This window comes from Chenopodium album, chromosome 8, assembly GCF_948465745.1.
Source record: "Chenopodium album chromosome 8, dcCheAlbu1.1, whole genome shotgun sequence".
NCBI classification, from domain to species: domain Eukaryota; kingdom Viridiplantae; phylum Streptophyta; class Magnoliopsida; order Caryophyllales; family Amaranthaceae; genus Chenopodium; species Chenopodium album.
Genome location: NC_137841.1, coordinates 5981209 through 5998737, shown reverse-complemented (window position 1 = coordinate 5998737; position 17529 = coordinate 5981209). Strand labels below are relative to the sequence as shown.

Genomic DNA, 17529 nt, shown 5'->3' with positions numbered 1-17529 from the left:
TTAGGAGTGCGATATTTGGTGGTGGCTAGGGTTTTAAGAGTGGTCGAAATTAGGAGGGGGCTTTTATGGGTGGTCGGAATTAGGTGGTGGCTAAGGTTTTAGGAGTGCGATATTTGGTGGTGGCTAGGGTTTTAAGAGTGGTCGAAATTAGGAGGGGGCTTTTATGGGTGGTCGGAATTCGGTGGCTAGGATTTTGAGGTCGGAAATTGGTGGAAAGGGGGTCGAAATTTGGTTGGTGGTGGATGTGCGGTGGCCGTTGTGTGGCGAATAGGTGGTGCGACTGATAGTGGTTTGGTGGTGGGGCTGGTAGCCGGTTCGGTGATGGGGTAGTAGCCGGTTCGATGGTGGGGTCCTAACGGGGGCAACAACCGCTGGATGATGGTTTGGTTTTTTTAATTATTTTTTTTTGTTTTGTTTTGTTTTTTTATAATTATCTTTTTTTTCAAAAAAAGTTACCCAATAAGGTGAGGCGTGTCAAGGTAGGCCCCACTAACGGATTTATGGACAGAATCCGTTACTTGGAGGTGATTGGTGGTAAAAGCCAACTTTTTTTTATTTTTTTTTATATTTTATTTTATGTGTTGGTAAAATAAATTTTTTTTTTTATGTAGGTGGTCAAATCAAATAAGTCGTTTTTTGGAAGTGGTAAAAGTCAAAATTTTCTTAATATAATTACAATTAAAAAAAAAAGGCATTCCTAATATTACACATTTTTTTTGTTTATGATATAAGTGTATTACAAAGTATTATAATTAATATTTTATATAATTATTTTATAATATAGTACAAAAGTATATTATTTTGTTTTTAAAGATATGTAGATGAATGCGGGTATGAGGTGGGAATGGGGCGGGTACGAAGTGGAGCGGATAGGGTGGGGCGAGGATGGGGCTAGGGTTGTTCGCTCCAAATCCGATCTAATCTGAAATATAATTCAGTTTTCAATTGTCCAATCCGATCCGCTCTGAATTTCCCCCAGTCCAATTCGAATTAAACTTCGGTTATTTGGATCAGATCCAAAAATCCGAATTATAATATATTTTTTTTAGCGTCTAATACAATTATAAAAATTAAGCTTTAATATAAATACAAGTCTTCAAAATTATGATTAAAATGAATAGCTCAACATCAAGTCATTAATTAAATAAGACAAAGTCTTCCTAATTAATTTTATTTAGTAGTTAGTATTTGAGCAAAACTTCAAAAAACAAAGAAATCCATATTTATACAAGATGGGGGTTTGTTTGGCATCACTGCGGTTTTCTGTTTTTTTTTGTTTTTTTTTTGTTTTTTTTTTTTAAAATTTTAAATCATATGATATATGTTATATAATGAATCAAAAATTAATCAAACTTATTAAAATCATGATAATTTTAAAAACTGACAAAAGAAAAGTGAAACACACATTTTCCTTGTTTCCTATTTTTGGCTTTTTGTTTTCAAAAAAATTGAAAACTGAAAACAAAAAAAAATGCCAAACAAGCATTTAATTTTACAACTCGGTTTTTGGTTTGGATATGATCCAATTAGAGTCAATCCGATCCAATCAAAAATCAGAATTTTCAAAAGTTCTCATTCCTATCCAATCCTCTTTAAAGTTTGGATCCAATCCAAATTGATAATTCGATTTGGATTGGATTTCGATTTTAATCCATATTATGGACACCCCTAGATGGGGCGGGTACAACCTAACATCCACCCTCGCCCCATCTCCCATGGCAGGTATGGTTTTCTTCCCCATCCCCGCCCTACCCGCCCTACTAGGGTGCGATAGGGCGGGTCTCCTACTTGACTTGCCCCACTGACATCCCTAATCACAAAAGTCCTTCTTTATATTTGGTAATATGACTTATATTTTTTTTTCGCAACAACAAACACAAGATAAGAAAATCATTATATATTTGGTTTAAAAACAGTGAAACTAAGTTTACAAACATTAGTATCATGTGCACAATGGTGTATGATCTCAATCAACCTTGAGTAGAACACATTATTGGAAGAATAGGCTAATTTTTCTTATGTCCTAAAATTTCCCATTCTAGTCTTCTTTCCATTTTCTTCAATTATCCATTCGTTTATTCATCATGCAAATTAGCTGATTAGGTGCTTTAGCTATTGCAAAGAGGGGACTAGTGATTGCTGCTAGGTGAGATGGGTATTCAAGAGTAATATTGTTATTTAACCATATCAAACTTACTAAACATACCTTAATTACAACTTACAAGTAACAAGAGATTTCCATTTTAGGAAAATATAACAATTAAAATAAAACGACGAAATTATAAGTATAATTCTACCAAGTATAAGATCACATACCCTACACATAACAAGCTTGCAACAAACTTTTAAGTAAAACCCTTCAAAATAATTAACTATAAACAGAATCAAAATAATAACTAAAATAACTAAATCAACTAGTATTAGTCTAATCTAATTGACTATTATTAGTTTATTACTACTACTAATACTAATTATACTTAGCTGAATCACCTCGTTCTTTTTCTCTCTCCTCCCAACATTTTTTTGACTCCTAGCTCAAGGACCCATCTCTTTTTTTACTCACTGTTGATACTTCAAAAAAAAAAAAAAAAAAAAAAATTCTCTCTTTTCTTTTTCTTTTTCCTTTTCTTTCTCTCTCCTCTCAATTCTTCACCAAATTCTTTGATACTCTCCACTTGCCTCGAATTTCTTCGCTTACGAAACCCTAACTTCATTCATCATATTCTCTTCTTCAGCTTCATCGATCGAATTTTAGCCCTAATTTTCTGCTTTTTGGTGTAAATTTGTACTATCGATTTTTAATTTTTTTCCAGTGATTCTTTTTTGTTGTTGCGAATTTCTCCATTTTTGAGCTGTAATTTGAATGAATCTGAAGCTCAGTGAACTGTTTGTAGCACAAAATGTGAGTGTTTTGATGACTGATTTTGAGTAGAAAAACTATGGCGGAATTTGCGGTTTTAGAGAGAGAAAGTGGTCGGTGAATGGTGATTACTGTTGTTGGAGGTAGACTACCATGAATGCCGATCAAGCTAGAGCTGGACCTGTGGAGAGAGATATTGAGTTGGTAATTTCACTATTTTATTATTTGATTTTAATTTTTTATATTATTTTTGATTTTTTTGGATGATTTTTCATGCATTATTTGGTACGGATTTCTGCGTACTAGATTCTCAATCATATTGCAATTATTCTGATAATTTTTTTGATATAATATTAGTATTATTTTTGTATGAGAAGAATTATTCGTTGTATTTGAAGAAATTATTTGTTTCTATATATATATTTCTGCTAAATTTGGGCGTACTAAACGACATCTAGATGCTGGCACGTTTACTTGTGATTTTGAAAATGTTTATAATTTGAATATTTATATTCTCAATTATTGTCTTCAATTTACCACGATTAACACGTTATAATGCTTTCTTATGGTTGTTTGTTTGAAACTGGAGGCATTTGAAGCAGTCATTTAACTGTTTTACTAAATTCGAGCCGTGGCATCTCGTGAGGTCGTTGTTTGATGTAATATCAGAGTGAATGATTTGGAATATCTGGAAAATGAACCTCGATGATTATAACCCTATGTGAAAAGACATAGTTATGATTGCTGACTCTAGTTTCCGTAAAAAATGGTTCACATTTGTAGCATGAGGATGATTTAGGATTTTAGCTAATTTAGATTGTCATCATATCATTTCAATATCATATATGATGTTCTTAGAATCTTAGGAACATATTTGTATTATGTAGCTTTATCATACTGCTGATGTTCACCTTTTGGACCGCCTACCTTATGGATCAACTAAAATTGTGGAAAATTTGAACCTCATGACATCAAATGGCTGGAGGATATGGATGAGTTTGTGGAAATCAATTTAGTCTCGTATTGACATTGTGCCCACAAGTACCCATACCACCCAGACCTTGCATGAGCTTGTTCATGTTTTAACTCATTCCACCAAATGTAACTGATGGACAGCAATTAGCAAATGATGGAGGTTAGTGCATCTTAGGGGATGGTTTGCGTCAATAGTATTATTCTCTTCGGTCGGTTTGATCTTATACATTTTCTTCTTTGCGTCTGCTGTTCATACGAGGACCAACAATAGCAAAGAGGTCATTTTTGTAACAGGGGATGCCCTGGTGGGATATAATCCATCAAAAGTATGTTATACAGTGTTAATTTCGTTTCTACGTGTCACTACTCACCGTTAGTAAAATAAATGATTTGTTTCTATAACTGCCAGTAAGAAAAAGATTGCTAAAATGCATTCTTGTATTGATGTGTTAAAAAATGAGGGCAACCAATAATGGATGATTTGTGTTTGCTAGCTTAGAGAGTTGACATTTCCTAATCTTGAAAACTTGAAGACTGTCTAACCGGAGTAACTTTATTTTTCATTTTTTTTTTTTTAATAAATTTTTAAGCATTCATTCATTGGTAATGTTAAGCTCTTGTTCTGCACTGATCCTTTTCTCCTTGCTAAATTTCCAAGTTTCTAAAGAAAGCCACTTTACTTGTTTATCTATTGTAGGCAATCACTGCTCTGAAGAAGGGAACAAATTTACTGAAGTACGGGCGTAGAGGAAAGCCGAAGTTCTGCCCTTTCAGATTGTCTAATGTAAGCTAATTATATAGAACTTCTGTAAATTTAGTTCATTTCTACATCTTATTGGATGGTTAATATTTTCTTTGTTATGAATTGCAAATCTTCACTTTCACATTTTCATTTTCTTGCACTATGTATGATGTATATCTTGGTACAATGGATGCATACATTTCTTGAACATAGGTTGTTTATGAACTGGCATCTATTGTACTGATACATTTTGCTTATCGTTTTCTATACAAAATTTCTGCAGTTTCTTATTTAATTTTATGTGTTTTGACTTTGTATCTTAATTGAAATTATCTTATCATTTTATCAATAATTATTTGTTCTCTTGGGATTCTCATAGAATATTTTCTTTCCTTTTATTTTAGCTAGTTTCTTTATTTTTAGATAATTCAAAGAGACATGATTTCTTATACTATCTTTGTGATGGTTTGGAAAACCACATGTTATTTTTACGCATTAGAGTGCCGCTTAAACTTGTGAGCACATACAGAATCAGCATGGCAGCATGAATGGCCTTGGGCCTTTTGATGAATACTTTCCTGTAATTCTGGTGGTGGTAATGGAAATCTTGATTCACAAATTGCTGCTTATACTTTATGGAGTGCCCTTCCTTTTACTTCTGAGCATGTAAATGCAGAATCAACATTAGTAGCCTTAAACGTTAAACCTTTTGATGGATACTTCCCCTGTTAACTAAGGTAAGCCCAACACTGTGACAACTGACAAGCTCGGGAAGATGGGGAATTGGGACACATAGTGGGTTTGAATTTTTACTTTGTAGTTAAGAGTCATGATAGAGATTGTAGGTAATTGATAATATTTGACAAACATGAGTTACACATCTGCGCACAAAATGGCTAGTCCTTGTGAAGGCTTCCTGAGGCAAACAAGAGCTACTGCTTGTGATTTGAAGGCCCGCATGTTTGGTGCAAGTTTCTGCATGTCAGTGCAGATGCTACTGGCTTCATGATGTGTTTTACTTTGCGGTTTTGTGGTATGCTTGCAAGTTGCAAATTTCTCAGTTCTGATTGCATTGGGAACTAGATGATTTCCTTATAATAAATTGATTAGGATACAGTTTTATGTTCTAATATATATATATTATACTAGATATTTTTAGATGCTGGAATAGTTTCCAAAGTTGATTAATGGTCTAGGATTTCCATCCTCTAATTAAAGACTAAAGAGGGATTGGAGATCTTTTTCTTGTGTGCCTATCTAGAAGAAAACAATTTTACTCTAAAATCGGTGTGAATTACAAATACCATGAGATAGGGAATTGTAATTGTGGGCGAGCTGTGAGAGGTCCCTAAAGGGAGTTACTCCTCAAAAGTTGATGGTTTTTCCTCTCTTTTGGCAAGGGGAGGCTTTTTTCATGTAAAATTGCATTGTTGTGTATTTGTTCGCACTTTTGATTGTTCATATCTTATTTATTGTTGGTTTTGCTTCCACTAATCCTTACATTCTCTGAAATACTAGTGGTACTGGATGTCATTACATTATAGAAGAATATTTCTTTTTTTTTTTTGAAGGGAATGCTTTTCCTTATATACGTGGACATGATTTAATCACTAAAATCTATTATTAATTAACATATAACATAAAGTGTCAATTCAAGATGCTGCAAAGGTTAAGATTTAGGCTCTATCATATTCCCTGCACTACCTTTCCCCCAATTTCTCATTTTTGGCATTGTTTGGTGCAGTTGCATCTCCCATGTGAATAAATAGTCGTATAAACACCAGTGAGAAATGTTGCAATGATTTCTACAAGAGCTTCCATATCTTATAGATTAAGCATTTCATGTGTGGAAGTAGAATTTTGTGCTTGAAACTTTCAATGGTTCAATTGATTGAAAGTCCTTGTGATTTAAAATTATTTGCTGAGGCCTGAAGGTCCTGATGGTGTTTTCTCTAATCCTCCTTTTGTGCACGAATGCTGCTGTACTTTTTGGAAAATATGTTATCTTCATAGTCATTTTTAATCTTTACATGATCTGTCTTTTGTGGATTGTGTAGCTCAGTAACATGGGTAATTGTTCTGTTATATGATTTAATTTCTTTCTTTTTGTTTCCCTCATCAATTGATTTGTGTTGCATTTGTCGGTGAACTGAAGAATAGTAAAGAGCATTGTGTAACTTTTGTAGAAGAAGGCAAAATGTAAAATTCATCAGTACATTTAATCCTTATGACTAATATATCTGTTCTCATACAGTTTCTCCTTTAACCTAAATCCTTATACAACAAAATAATATACATTTCTCACGTGTTTTACCTTTCAAATTAAATGCTATCCTGATTTTGAGCTGTAGAAAGATGAATCTTTTGTATGTCTAATGCTGTTGTTACATGATTTATAATCTTGTATATTTCAGGATGAATCTGTTCTAGTATGGTACTCTGGGAATGAGGAGAAACATCTAAAGCTCAGTCATGTATCCAGAATAATTCCTGGACAGCGCACAGTAAGCAATTTTTCACCTTGTCATCATCTTGAATGTTATGGCCTACTTTGTGCTGTTGTTTGCAAATTATCAATGCTTTAGTGGTACTGGTTAACCTCAAGGTAGTACATTTTTTTTAACTAGTGCAGTATTGCTTCATTCTAAAAAAGTTTCTCATGTATATATGCCATTGACTTTTACGGAATACCTCAAGCACAAATAAATGGATACTGTGTAAAATGGGGTGGGTTAAAGCTAATTTGTGATAGATCATTGAACTTTAGGATGAACTGACTCTCAAATTTGAATAATACGTAAGTTGCTAAGTCGTTTCTAATTGCTGAAGATATTACCGATGTTATTGTGTTATCTGCAATCTGCTTTATTGTCCCAGCCCTGGACACTTACTTGGATTCATGCTTTGTAGAGATATTGTTGCGTATTTGTATCTAGCTTCTGTAAAGTATTGTCCAAAAAATTTTATGCTCATAAACACATTGGTGTTAGGAAAAGGAAAGGAGAAGGGTTTGAGGGAGTTTTCAGCATCAATATTTAATACTTATGCATCTTTCAACCAATAGGTGTAGAGTTTTTATTCCCCCCTATTCTTGCTTGCTTACTGGAAAACAGTGTGCTGGGTTAACAGTATGTCAGACTATATATCACACTTTATCTTGCGATTTGGGAGGTTTTCTATCCTCCCTTACCACCATCTATAATTTTTACTTGGCTGGATGTCAAGACAAGACACATGTATTGATTATTTCATGAATATATTACAGATTTAAGCTTATACTGATAAAAGCTCTGTTATGCAGCCTATTTTTCAGAGATATCCTCGACCTGAGAAGGAATATCAGTCATTTTCTCTTATATACAGTGATCGTTCTTTGGATGTGGTGAGTTATCTCCATTAATTCTGTCTTTGACCTTTTGTTTTAGATGAAAGCAACCAAATTACTGAACTCCTTGAGTGGTCATATACATTTGTCTAATTCAATCTGCCTGTCAATCCTATGTAACTTGGTAATTAATAAAGAAACCAATAATTTTTTTTTTTTTATTTTTTTTTTTTAATTTTTTTTTTTTTTTTTTGGGGGGGGGGGGGGTGGTGTGGTGAGGAAAGGGAACATTAAAAGAGAGCTTGGGAAGAGAGAAGCAAACATAAACATAAATAATCTATCCTATGTAACTTGGTAACTAATAAAGAAACCTATATATTTTTTATTTTTAATTTGGGGGGGGGGGGGTGGTTGTGGTGGGGAAGGGGAACATTAAAAGAGAGCTTGGGAAGAGAGAAGCAAACAAAAACATAAATAATCTTCTGATCCTATAACCCGGGACCTCTGGAAAATCCTGCTTTATTTCTACTCTTTGAACATGCCACACATTGATCTAAACCAAGTTATATAAACAATTTTTTTTTACCCCTTCACAGCCTGGTAGGGGCTACCTTTCTTCCCCCTCCACCTTTTTTCGTACCTTAACATTGTAAATGTACTGTGAAAAATCAAGATATGTTGAAACTCAAACTCCAATATTTTTTGGAGTGCTTTCCAGAAATTTGGGCATGTAGGATTTTCAGCAGCTTAATATTGAGAAATATTGATGCTGGACATCAGTAGTCATCACAAGGTTCTTCCAGGATGAAGTTGTGGATCAAATAACTTTAATGGGTACTTAATTTCTGCATCTTGCACAAAGTTATTTTCCGTCGTTAAAATTTAAGACAAGAAGCTGGGATGGTTAAAGGAGAAACCCAACTGTGTTTAGGAGTTTCATCTGTATTTGGTCTGATTTACCCAAATGTTTTTTTGTAACGTGAGGTAGAGAATTAAGCAGTTAAGTTGTGACTATTTGCATCCAGGTGTCTATGGTACCTGTTAGAGTTGTTACGGGTCTTTGATCTGTTCTACTATATGGATGGAATGGTTCTATCTCTAATCTGCATCTTTCTATCTGCAATACTGCGTTGATTTTTTGATGTATTTTGCTGGCTGCTTGAAGAGTTGGTATGGTGGCACCACTGGCATCAGCTCTATTCCACTCTTCTGGGACCATGCACTGTTGTCATAGCCTCTAGTTGAGGAGGCTGGTTCCGGCTTCCTCTTACCTTTTATGTAGGTTGAAGAACAAAGAATAAAAAATATGGTATGTTCATTTGCAGATTTGTAAGGATAAAGATGAAGCTGAAGTCTGGTTTACTGGCCTAAAAGCACTAATATCACGTTATCATCGAAGACCAAGAGTAGATCCAAGAAGTGGACTTTCGTCTGAAGCAAATAGTCCAAAAGCTCAAACCCAGAGGAGTTCTCCCTTAAGTTCTCCCTTTGGTAGTGGTGATGGTTCACAAAAGGTGGTCTTTTGCAGTTTCCTAATTGCTGATCACCTAATTGAATTTTGACTATCTGGTGATAATAACGAGATCCGTTTTTTTTTTTTTTTTTGTTATTTATTTATCAGGATGGATTGGATCCCCTTTATCCCTACGAGAGTCCTCAAAAAAATGGCTTGGAGACTGCACTGTCAGATGCAATTTTGTATACAGTACCTGCAAAAAGTTTTATGCCCCCAGAATCGGCATCTAGCTCTGTCCATTCCTTTTCTTCTGGAGGTTTTGATGGCTTAAATGGACGCAGCAAATGTAATGGTGCTGATACTTTTCGTGTGAGTCTTTCAAGTGCTGTTAGCTCATCGAGCCATGGCTCTGGTCATGATGATGGTGATGCTCTAGGAGATGTTTACATTTGGGGGGAAGGCTCCGGAGATGGTATTCTTGGTGGTGGAGCCTATAGAATTGAAAGTTCTTTGGGTGTGAAGTTGGACTCATGTAGGCCTAAAACATTGGACTCGGCTGTACTTCTTGATGTTCAGAATATAGCATGCGGTGGAAGGCATGCTGCCTTGGTGACAAAACAAGGAGAAGTTTTCACATGGGGAGAAGAATCAGGAGGCAGACTTGGTCATGGTGTGGATTCTGATGTCTCACATCCAAAGCTTGTCGATGCTCTTAAGAGCACCAATGTTGAACTTGTCGCTTGTGGAGAAAATCATTCCTGTGCTGTATCCCTTTCTGGTGATTTGTACATATGGGGTGGCAGAAAATACAGTTTTGGTCTTTCTGGACAAGGTGATGAAATGAGTCATTGGATCCCGAAGAGGTTGATTGGACCATTGGAAGGCATACATGTCTCTTCAATTTCCTGTGGACCTTGGCATACTGCCATCGTAACCTCAGCTGGACAGCTGTTCACTTTTGGTGATGGAACCTTCGGTGTCCTTGGCCACGGGGATCGTAAAAGTTTTTCTGCTCCAAGAGAAGTTGAATCTCTAAAGGGCTTGCGAACGGTACGTGCAGCTTGTGGTGTGTGGCATACTGCTGCAGTTGTTGAAGTTATGGTGGGAAATTCAAGTTCAAGCAATTGCTCCTCAGGCAAATTGTTCACTTGGGGTGATGGGGATAAGGGTCGCCTTGGACATGGGGATAAGGAAGCAAAACTTGTGCCTACCTGTGTTGCAGCCCTGGTTGATCCCAATTTTTGTCAGGTTGCCTGCGGCCATAGCTTGACTGTCGCACTTACAACCACTGGCCAGGTTTACACAATGGGTAGCCCCGTCTATGGTCAATTAGGAAATCCTCAAGCAGACGGGAAGCTACCTGTTCGAGTAGATGGAAAGCTTGTAAAAAGCTTTGTCGAGGAGATCTCTTGTGGGGCTTATCATGTTGCTGCTTTAACTTCAAGAACTGAAGTTTACACCTGGGGAAAGGGCGCAAATGGTAGATTAGGTCATGGGGACACAGATGACAAAAATAGCCCGACATTAGTTGAAGCATTGAAAGACAAACAAGTCAAAAGTATTGCATGTGGAACAAATTTTACTGCAGCTGTTTGTCTTCATAAGTGGGTATCAGGTGTTGATCAGTCTCTGTGCTCTGGATGCCGAGTAGCTTTCAATTTCAAGAAAAAAAGACACAACTGCTACAATTGTGGCCTTGTGTTTTGTCACTCATGCAGCAGCAGAAAGTCCCTTAAGGCTTCAATGGCACCTAATCCTAATAAACCTTATCGTGTCTGTGATAATTGCTTTGGAAAACTAAGGAAATCTATAGAAAATGACTCATCTTCTATCTCTTCTTTGAGTAGGAGAGGAAGTATGAATCAGCGAGGTAACCAGAACTTTGACAATGAGGACAAAAATGGTCCACAGGCCCTTGTGCCGCTTGGTAAGTATTCTCCAATGGACTCCTTCAAGGAAACAGAAAGTGTGTCTTTCAAGAGGAACAAGAAATTAGAATTCAACAGCAGTCGTGTGTCCCCCCTTCCAAATGGATTCACTCATTGGGGTGCACTTAGCACTTCCAAATCTGGGTCATCAAAGAAATTTTTTTCTGCCTCTCTTCCTGGGTCACGCATAGTTTCTCGAGCAACTTCACCAACATCAAGACGTTCTAGCCCTCCTCGAGCTGCGACACCAAGTCCAACTATGGTAGTACTTTCTTCACCAAACAAAGTTTTGGATGATGCTAAGAGGACCAATGATCATCTCAGTCAAGAAGTTCTGAAACTTAGAGCTCAGGTACACGTGATTATTAATTCTCACTTAAACTGCTGTTATGATTCTTCAGCATGCAGCCGATGCAGGCCATTTCTTTTTTCTTTGCCCCTTTTAAGGTCAAATGACCTTTGGGTCCCCCCCCCCCCCCCCCCCTCTGCCCCTTTAAACATAGCATAGGCATGCAATACATGTGTCATGAGAAATTTGGTTAGATTGAGTATTACATGCCCATTTTGTTAGATACAAAGTTTATTGTAAAAATTGGTAAAAAGTTTTATTTACTTTACTATGGGAAGGTCAACTTATATAAATCTTTGCTGTACACAAATAATTTTCCAAGGGGAATGTATTCCTGAGCCTTTTCTCTTCCTCTTTCTCTGTTGTGAGTTGAGACTCTGAATGCCAGATGTTGTATTTTCTGTTAAAAAATCTAGCTTATATGAAGTAACATTTACTCTTATCTCACAATGAATTTCTCCTATCGTTATATTTTTGACTTTTTTCTTTTTACATTTTCAATATCTAGTATGTCAGAGGTATTAGCTATTCGGAGAGCACCAGATTGCATCCTTGAAAGTATTGGGACTCTGGAACTTGTATTGTAGTCTGTGTAACCTACAACTTGATGTGGCTGTGTTGTAGGAAAATTAGGTGACCTAGATGCAACTTGGTTTATAGGCCTCTTTAAGGGGCCCAAGTTTGGGATCTTTGGTTTTAATGATTAGCTATTTGGTGTTGGGAGTTCTTTTGGTGGTTTCCTACAGAACCTTATCCCCTTAGTTGATAGATAAAGATCCAGCAAAGGAGCCCGTTGTTTTGGTCGGAAGCACACCCTTCTAATAGTTGCACAGATGTTCTGGTGAATGAAGAAAGCTTAGGCTGCTTTGCCCTATTGTTATCTTGGTCATTTCCAGATTATTGTGTTGACTTGTAGGAGGAATGAGTTTGAACCTCTTTGGAGGTGCTTTTTGGGGAATTATGTGGGTTTTTGTAGTTTACAAAGAATGACCTTAGGTTTGCATAAATGACTACATTTTTTGCTACTTGGAATTCGATAGTTTTCCCACTTATCTTGGGAAACTTTTTTTTTTTTTTTTTTTTTTGGATATCTTGGGATATTCTTTCAATGTGGATGGTATGCTCTTTCATCTTAAGGATTTATGTTGAGATGACTCTGGGTCTCTCTTGTGACATTTTTTTTTTTTGTGTACTGATTGCATCCATTTTGACATTTGCCAGAATTCACTTGTCTAACTTTGTCCAATTTTTCTACTAATATATATTTCCTATGTTCTTTTTTAATGCAGTATTTGGAATTTTACACTATTTACACTCTTTTTTATCGTCTTTTATGATTTATACGTTTGAAATAATGTAGTCATGTGGGATCTTATTAAATTCGTTTCGATATATACTTTCAAAATATTACCTTATAAGTTGTACTAATGTATAATTTAAGATTTTAATAGAATTTGCATAGGCAAGTGTGAAGTCCCCAACATTGCGATTGAAAACATAGGGTTTGTCCGTATATTTTCAACGTGTCTAATTTCTATTTACCGATGATTTCATATATAAAGGGTCAAAGTCTTGCATTGGCAAATGTGTAGGTCAAAATGGTGCAACTATTTTGAAACAAAGGAGAATATTGCAGCAATGCAATCATATTCTAATATAAAATGTTGCATTTTTTAATCACCTTTTCTGATTCATAATGCAGGTTGAAGAACTTACACGGAAAACACAACTTCAAGATGTTGAGCTGGAGAAAACTTCAAAACAGTTGACGGAAGCTATAGCAATAGCAGGAGAAGAGACTGCAAAGTGCAAAGCTGCAAAGGAAGTAATCAAGTCACTTACAGCACAAGTAAGGATTATACCATCTAAATGCAAAAATGCAATTTATACATTATCTATCTATCTAAGAAAAAACAGCTGCCTTTTTCTATTACTCATAGTGCATAAAAATATGATATATGTTTTCTGACATGGTTATTGATTGATGGATGTTTATAAATTTAGCAACATCTTCAATTTATATAATGCAAAGTTTCCGAATAATTGATAATAATCTAAAATAAACAGTGCTACTCCTTCTGTATCCCAGTAAGTTAATGTCATTGTTGTAGTCAGATTATTCATGTACTTGATCATATATGTATGCAATTAATTGATAGGGTTGAATTATACACCATCAGCTGCCCTTTATCGGTTGATGGTTTTACGGGGGGTTCATGCTGGAATCTCAAGTAACAGCTTAGAACTATTACATCTAAACCAGCACCGTACCTTTGATGCTGGGCTTTTTACTGACTATATTGGACCATTAATATTCTGCAGATGATAATAATCTAAATTAAACAGTGCTACTCCGTCCGTTACCCGACAAGTGCATCAGTTATAACCTAAAAATGACCGTACCTATATAAGTACATCACTTTCTTATATGTGGATAAATCTCTCTGTATTTATTATGTCTCTTACCTCCCACTACCCCACTTGTATTCTTTATCATTTCTCTTTCTTCCGATGGTCCCTGCACATACTCACATTATCATTTTTTAATATAACAGTCTCCCACTCATCTTTTATTAACATATATAATTCTCAACTTCACCCACTTACCCATTAAAAATACTCACTTTAGTTTACTTGCATAAAACTTTCTCCACAATCTAGTGATGCACTTAAATAGATGTGGAGGGGAGTATCTATTTAGTGCTTCTTCTGTTTAAGATTATGTGGCTAATTAATATTTCATCAATTACAAAGGATTATCTATAGTTTGGCTCAAGATTTGACTGGAGAGTTAAGTACAAATAATGCCTCAGTTTGATGAGCCTAGCTGATGAGGTCTGTATGATCAAAACAGAAAATGCAAAAGCAAGACAAGCCAGATTAGACGCTGGAATTACTGTATATAAGTAAAACTAGTGAGATGAGAAATTATCATTTCCCGTCCTATTCATATCATAATTTGTAACAACCCCCCCCCCCCCCCCCCAATCAAAAAAATAAATAAATAATTTTTTTTTTTTGGGGGGGGGGGGGGGGGGTTGTAGGATTATTTATACTACTACTCTGATCATTTTTTGCTTTCTCTGGTTTATTTATTCTATTTTGATCATTTTTGCTTTTCTCTGGTTTTAGTTGAAGGAAATGGCTGAGAGGTTGCCTCTTGGAGCAGTAAGAAGCAGCAAGGCGTCTGTACCAGGTTCCCCAGGGCCAAATCTGTCAAATGATGTTTCTAATGTAATGGATCGACTTAACAGTCCAGTAGCTGTACATGAAATTGGTTTGAATTGGTCAAATCGTCATGATTCTTCAAATGGATCGACTACTCCCAGCAGTCGTGCCTCAAATAACCTTGTAACAGGTCAGTTAGAGGCTTCATGCAAAAATAAGAACAGAACATCTGATAGCGAAGCGAATTATGGATCTGAATGGGTTGAGCAAGATGAGCCTGGTGTGTACATCACCCTTGTGTCAATGCCTGACGGTATTAAAGATTTAAAACGCGTCCGCTTCAGGTAATTTGTTGATCGAAATATTCTTGTATGTGGAACAGCTAATTTTCTTGATTAAGAATCTAAGTTAATCCAGTGTTAGGTATATATGCACTTAATGTACAATTGTACAAATAAACTTGATTTTGCTGTCTGATTGGTATTATCATAAAACTTCCTTCTGTTGCACCATATCTGTGTGTGTGTGCGCGCGCGCATGCATTATGAATTTCACTTGTGTTGACCTGATATCTGCTGGCTTGCTACAATGAACAGTAATGTTGATCAACTTTGATTATAAAGGTTCTTAGAGTGTTTGTTTTTGTTTGTCGAGCTCTCTAGTAAATATTTAGGTATTAACAAGAAGGCTAGGTTCTATACTTGCAGTGCTCATTTGTTGCAGACATCTTCCAACCATTTGTTTCGCTACCTTAGTGTTACGTTTAATGCTTCCAAATTAATTACACTGTCTGAAAATTTAATGTGCAGTAATCAATAGACAAAAAAATACAGTGCTTCAATTTAATCATCTTAGGCTCGTTGAAAGTTCCAACCTGTTTATTTTATATTCTGTGAGTTTTCTTTCCCCTAATTTACAAAGCTATTTTTCCTTGCTGTAACGCAGTCGAAAGAGGTTTAGTGAAAAGGAAGCAGAGCAATGGTGGGCTGCTAACCGAGCTCGAATATATCAGCAGTATGATGTTCCCATGGTTGACAAGGCTGGTATTGGCGTTGGAAGGGAAGGCATAGCACATTGATATAGAGGAAAGCTCCGCTTAACCTTGACCCCATATGGCTGAAAATTGGCAGATCATATATCCTATGAAAACAAGGATTAAAGCTTCAGGAACGGTTTGTGTTAACAAATTTAGATTTAGAAATTTTATATTAGTAGAGCAATTGGTCGACCATGCTTAATCCTTGTCATTTGCCCTTTTCATTTTTGCTCATAACAAAGTGTGCTTTCCTTCCTCTTTCTTCTTTTCTAGAGGGAGTTCAGAGTTGCTCATCTTAATGTTAGAAGGTAGAAATTGTATATACTCGAGAGTAGGCTGTCAGTTTCGAATATGGGATGCTATTCTTGTATATTCATTAGCCAAATCATATTCGAATTGTACATCTAATGTTGAAGATTGAATCAAGTTTCCGAGCTCCATTGTTCTTACCATTGTCTCCATCACATTCTTGAGGCTGCGATACTTGTTCTGCTGCATAGTACTGCTGATGGATTATTGACAGCAACGTTGTGATTCCAATTAACTAGTTTTTGTAACAGCTAACCCAGATCATATATTGTTCAAAATTTGTTGTCCAAGAATATGTTTCAATACAATATGATATGGGAAGGCAACTCTTAATACTAGTATTTGTTTTGATGCTTTAACACAGTTCAATACTAACATCTATATTTCTGAACTACTACTATGATAAAATACTTTGTATAATTTCTTGTAAATTCCGCAACCTATTTCAATCTAAAAAGATCGGATCAATACATAAACCTTTTCACTTTCTATTCAAAAACAAGTCATACCTGAACAAATAAGTACTATGAACATTTACGTGTTTGTTAACTACATCCTGGGTAATCTAAAGTTCAGCCAAAATTAGAGCAACTGCATAAAGGAGAGTATCCCGAGTCTTGTTAGAATGAGATGATTATTTGCCAAGTGATATCATCCATAGATAAGCTTGTAACCAATGCAGGCAATGTTGAGAAGTATTAGAATCCATCGAAAACACTGAAGGCTGAAAGCAAGACGTGTAAATCGCTTCTTTAATGTGTTCGCCGATTCAACTGAATCTGCATAGCTCCATCCTCTTGGAGCAAGAAAACGGTCTTCATTTAATACCGCCACTGCATTTGCAAGCAACAATATGCCCTGAGATAACCTTATAACTGACCCTACAACGCCCATTCCTGCATAGTTCCAAACTCACAAATATGTAAAATTGGACAAATATCTGGACATTACTATATCAGTTGTATCACATCCATTTTGAAACAAGAAAACCGAGTATCACTGCTTAGAATATTCATCACTAATTCATCTATCAATATACCTTGGCGAAACAAAATAATTTTTTTGATAAATTGCTCTTTGTAATCAGAATAATTTTTGATAAAACAATCAGTCGCGACATCAAACTAATTCAAGAAAATAATGCATGAACACATAAGCTTAAGCTCAGGTCAAGATTGAATCGAGCTTTTCTTTCCCTTTAACGACTTAATACCAATTAAACTCAAAGTAAAGATTTCAAAATTATGTTTTACAACTTGTGAATGACCCTAAATTCACATAAGCTTAATTTCATGGCTCGGGCCCGTTTCCGAGCCAGGGCAGGAGGGGCAGCCGCCCAGGAGAAAAGATCCAGTATTATAGTTCCATTCTAGCGTTAAAG

General features: G+C 35.8%; 1 protein-coding gene across 1 annotated transcript; it reads left to right on the top strand.

Moving 5' to 3' along the window:
- The first annotated feature begins 2555 nt into the window (after positions 1-2555).
- On the top strand, positions 2556-16542 carry LOC145641668 (PH, RCC1 and FYVE domains-containing protein 1-like). Its single transcript, XM_081692570.1, has 9 exons — positions 2556-3064; positions 4533-4619; positions 6992-7081; positions 7879-7959; positions 9228-9416; positions 9524-11638; positions 13338-13484; positions 14768-15147; positions 15749-16542. Exons 1-9 carry the CDS (start codon positions 3014-3016, stop codon positions 15879-15881), a joined length of 3273 nt encoding a protein of 1090 aa, XP_081548696.1. The 5' UTR covers positions 2556-3013; the 3' UTR covers positions 15882-16542.
- Positions 16543-17529: the final 987 nt, after the last annotated feature.

What these genes read in the sequence shown, in the direction of transcription:
- LOC145641668 (XM_081692570.1), top strand. Translation starts at nt 3,014, where the DNA reads ATGAATGCCGATCAAGCTAGAGCTGGACCTGTGGAGAGAGATATTGAG. An exon ending in TGGAGAGAGATATTGAGTTG is followed by an intron (nt 3,065 to 4,532) that starts GTAATTTCACTA and finishes TATCTATTGTAG; the next exon opens with GCAATCACTGCTCTGAAGAA. An exon ending in TTAAAACGCGTCCGCTTCAG is followed by an intron (nt 15,148 to 15,748) that starts GTAATTTGTTGA and finishes GCTGTAACGCAG; the next exon opens with TCGAAAGAGGTTTAGTGAAA.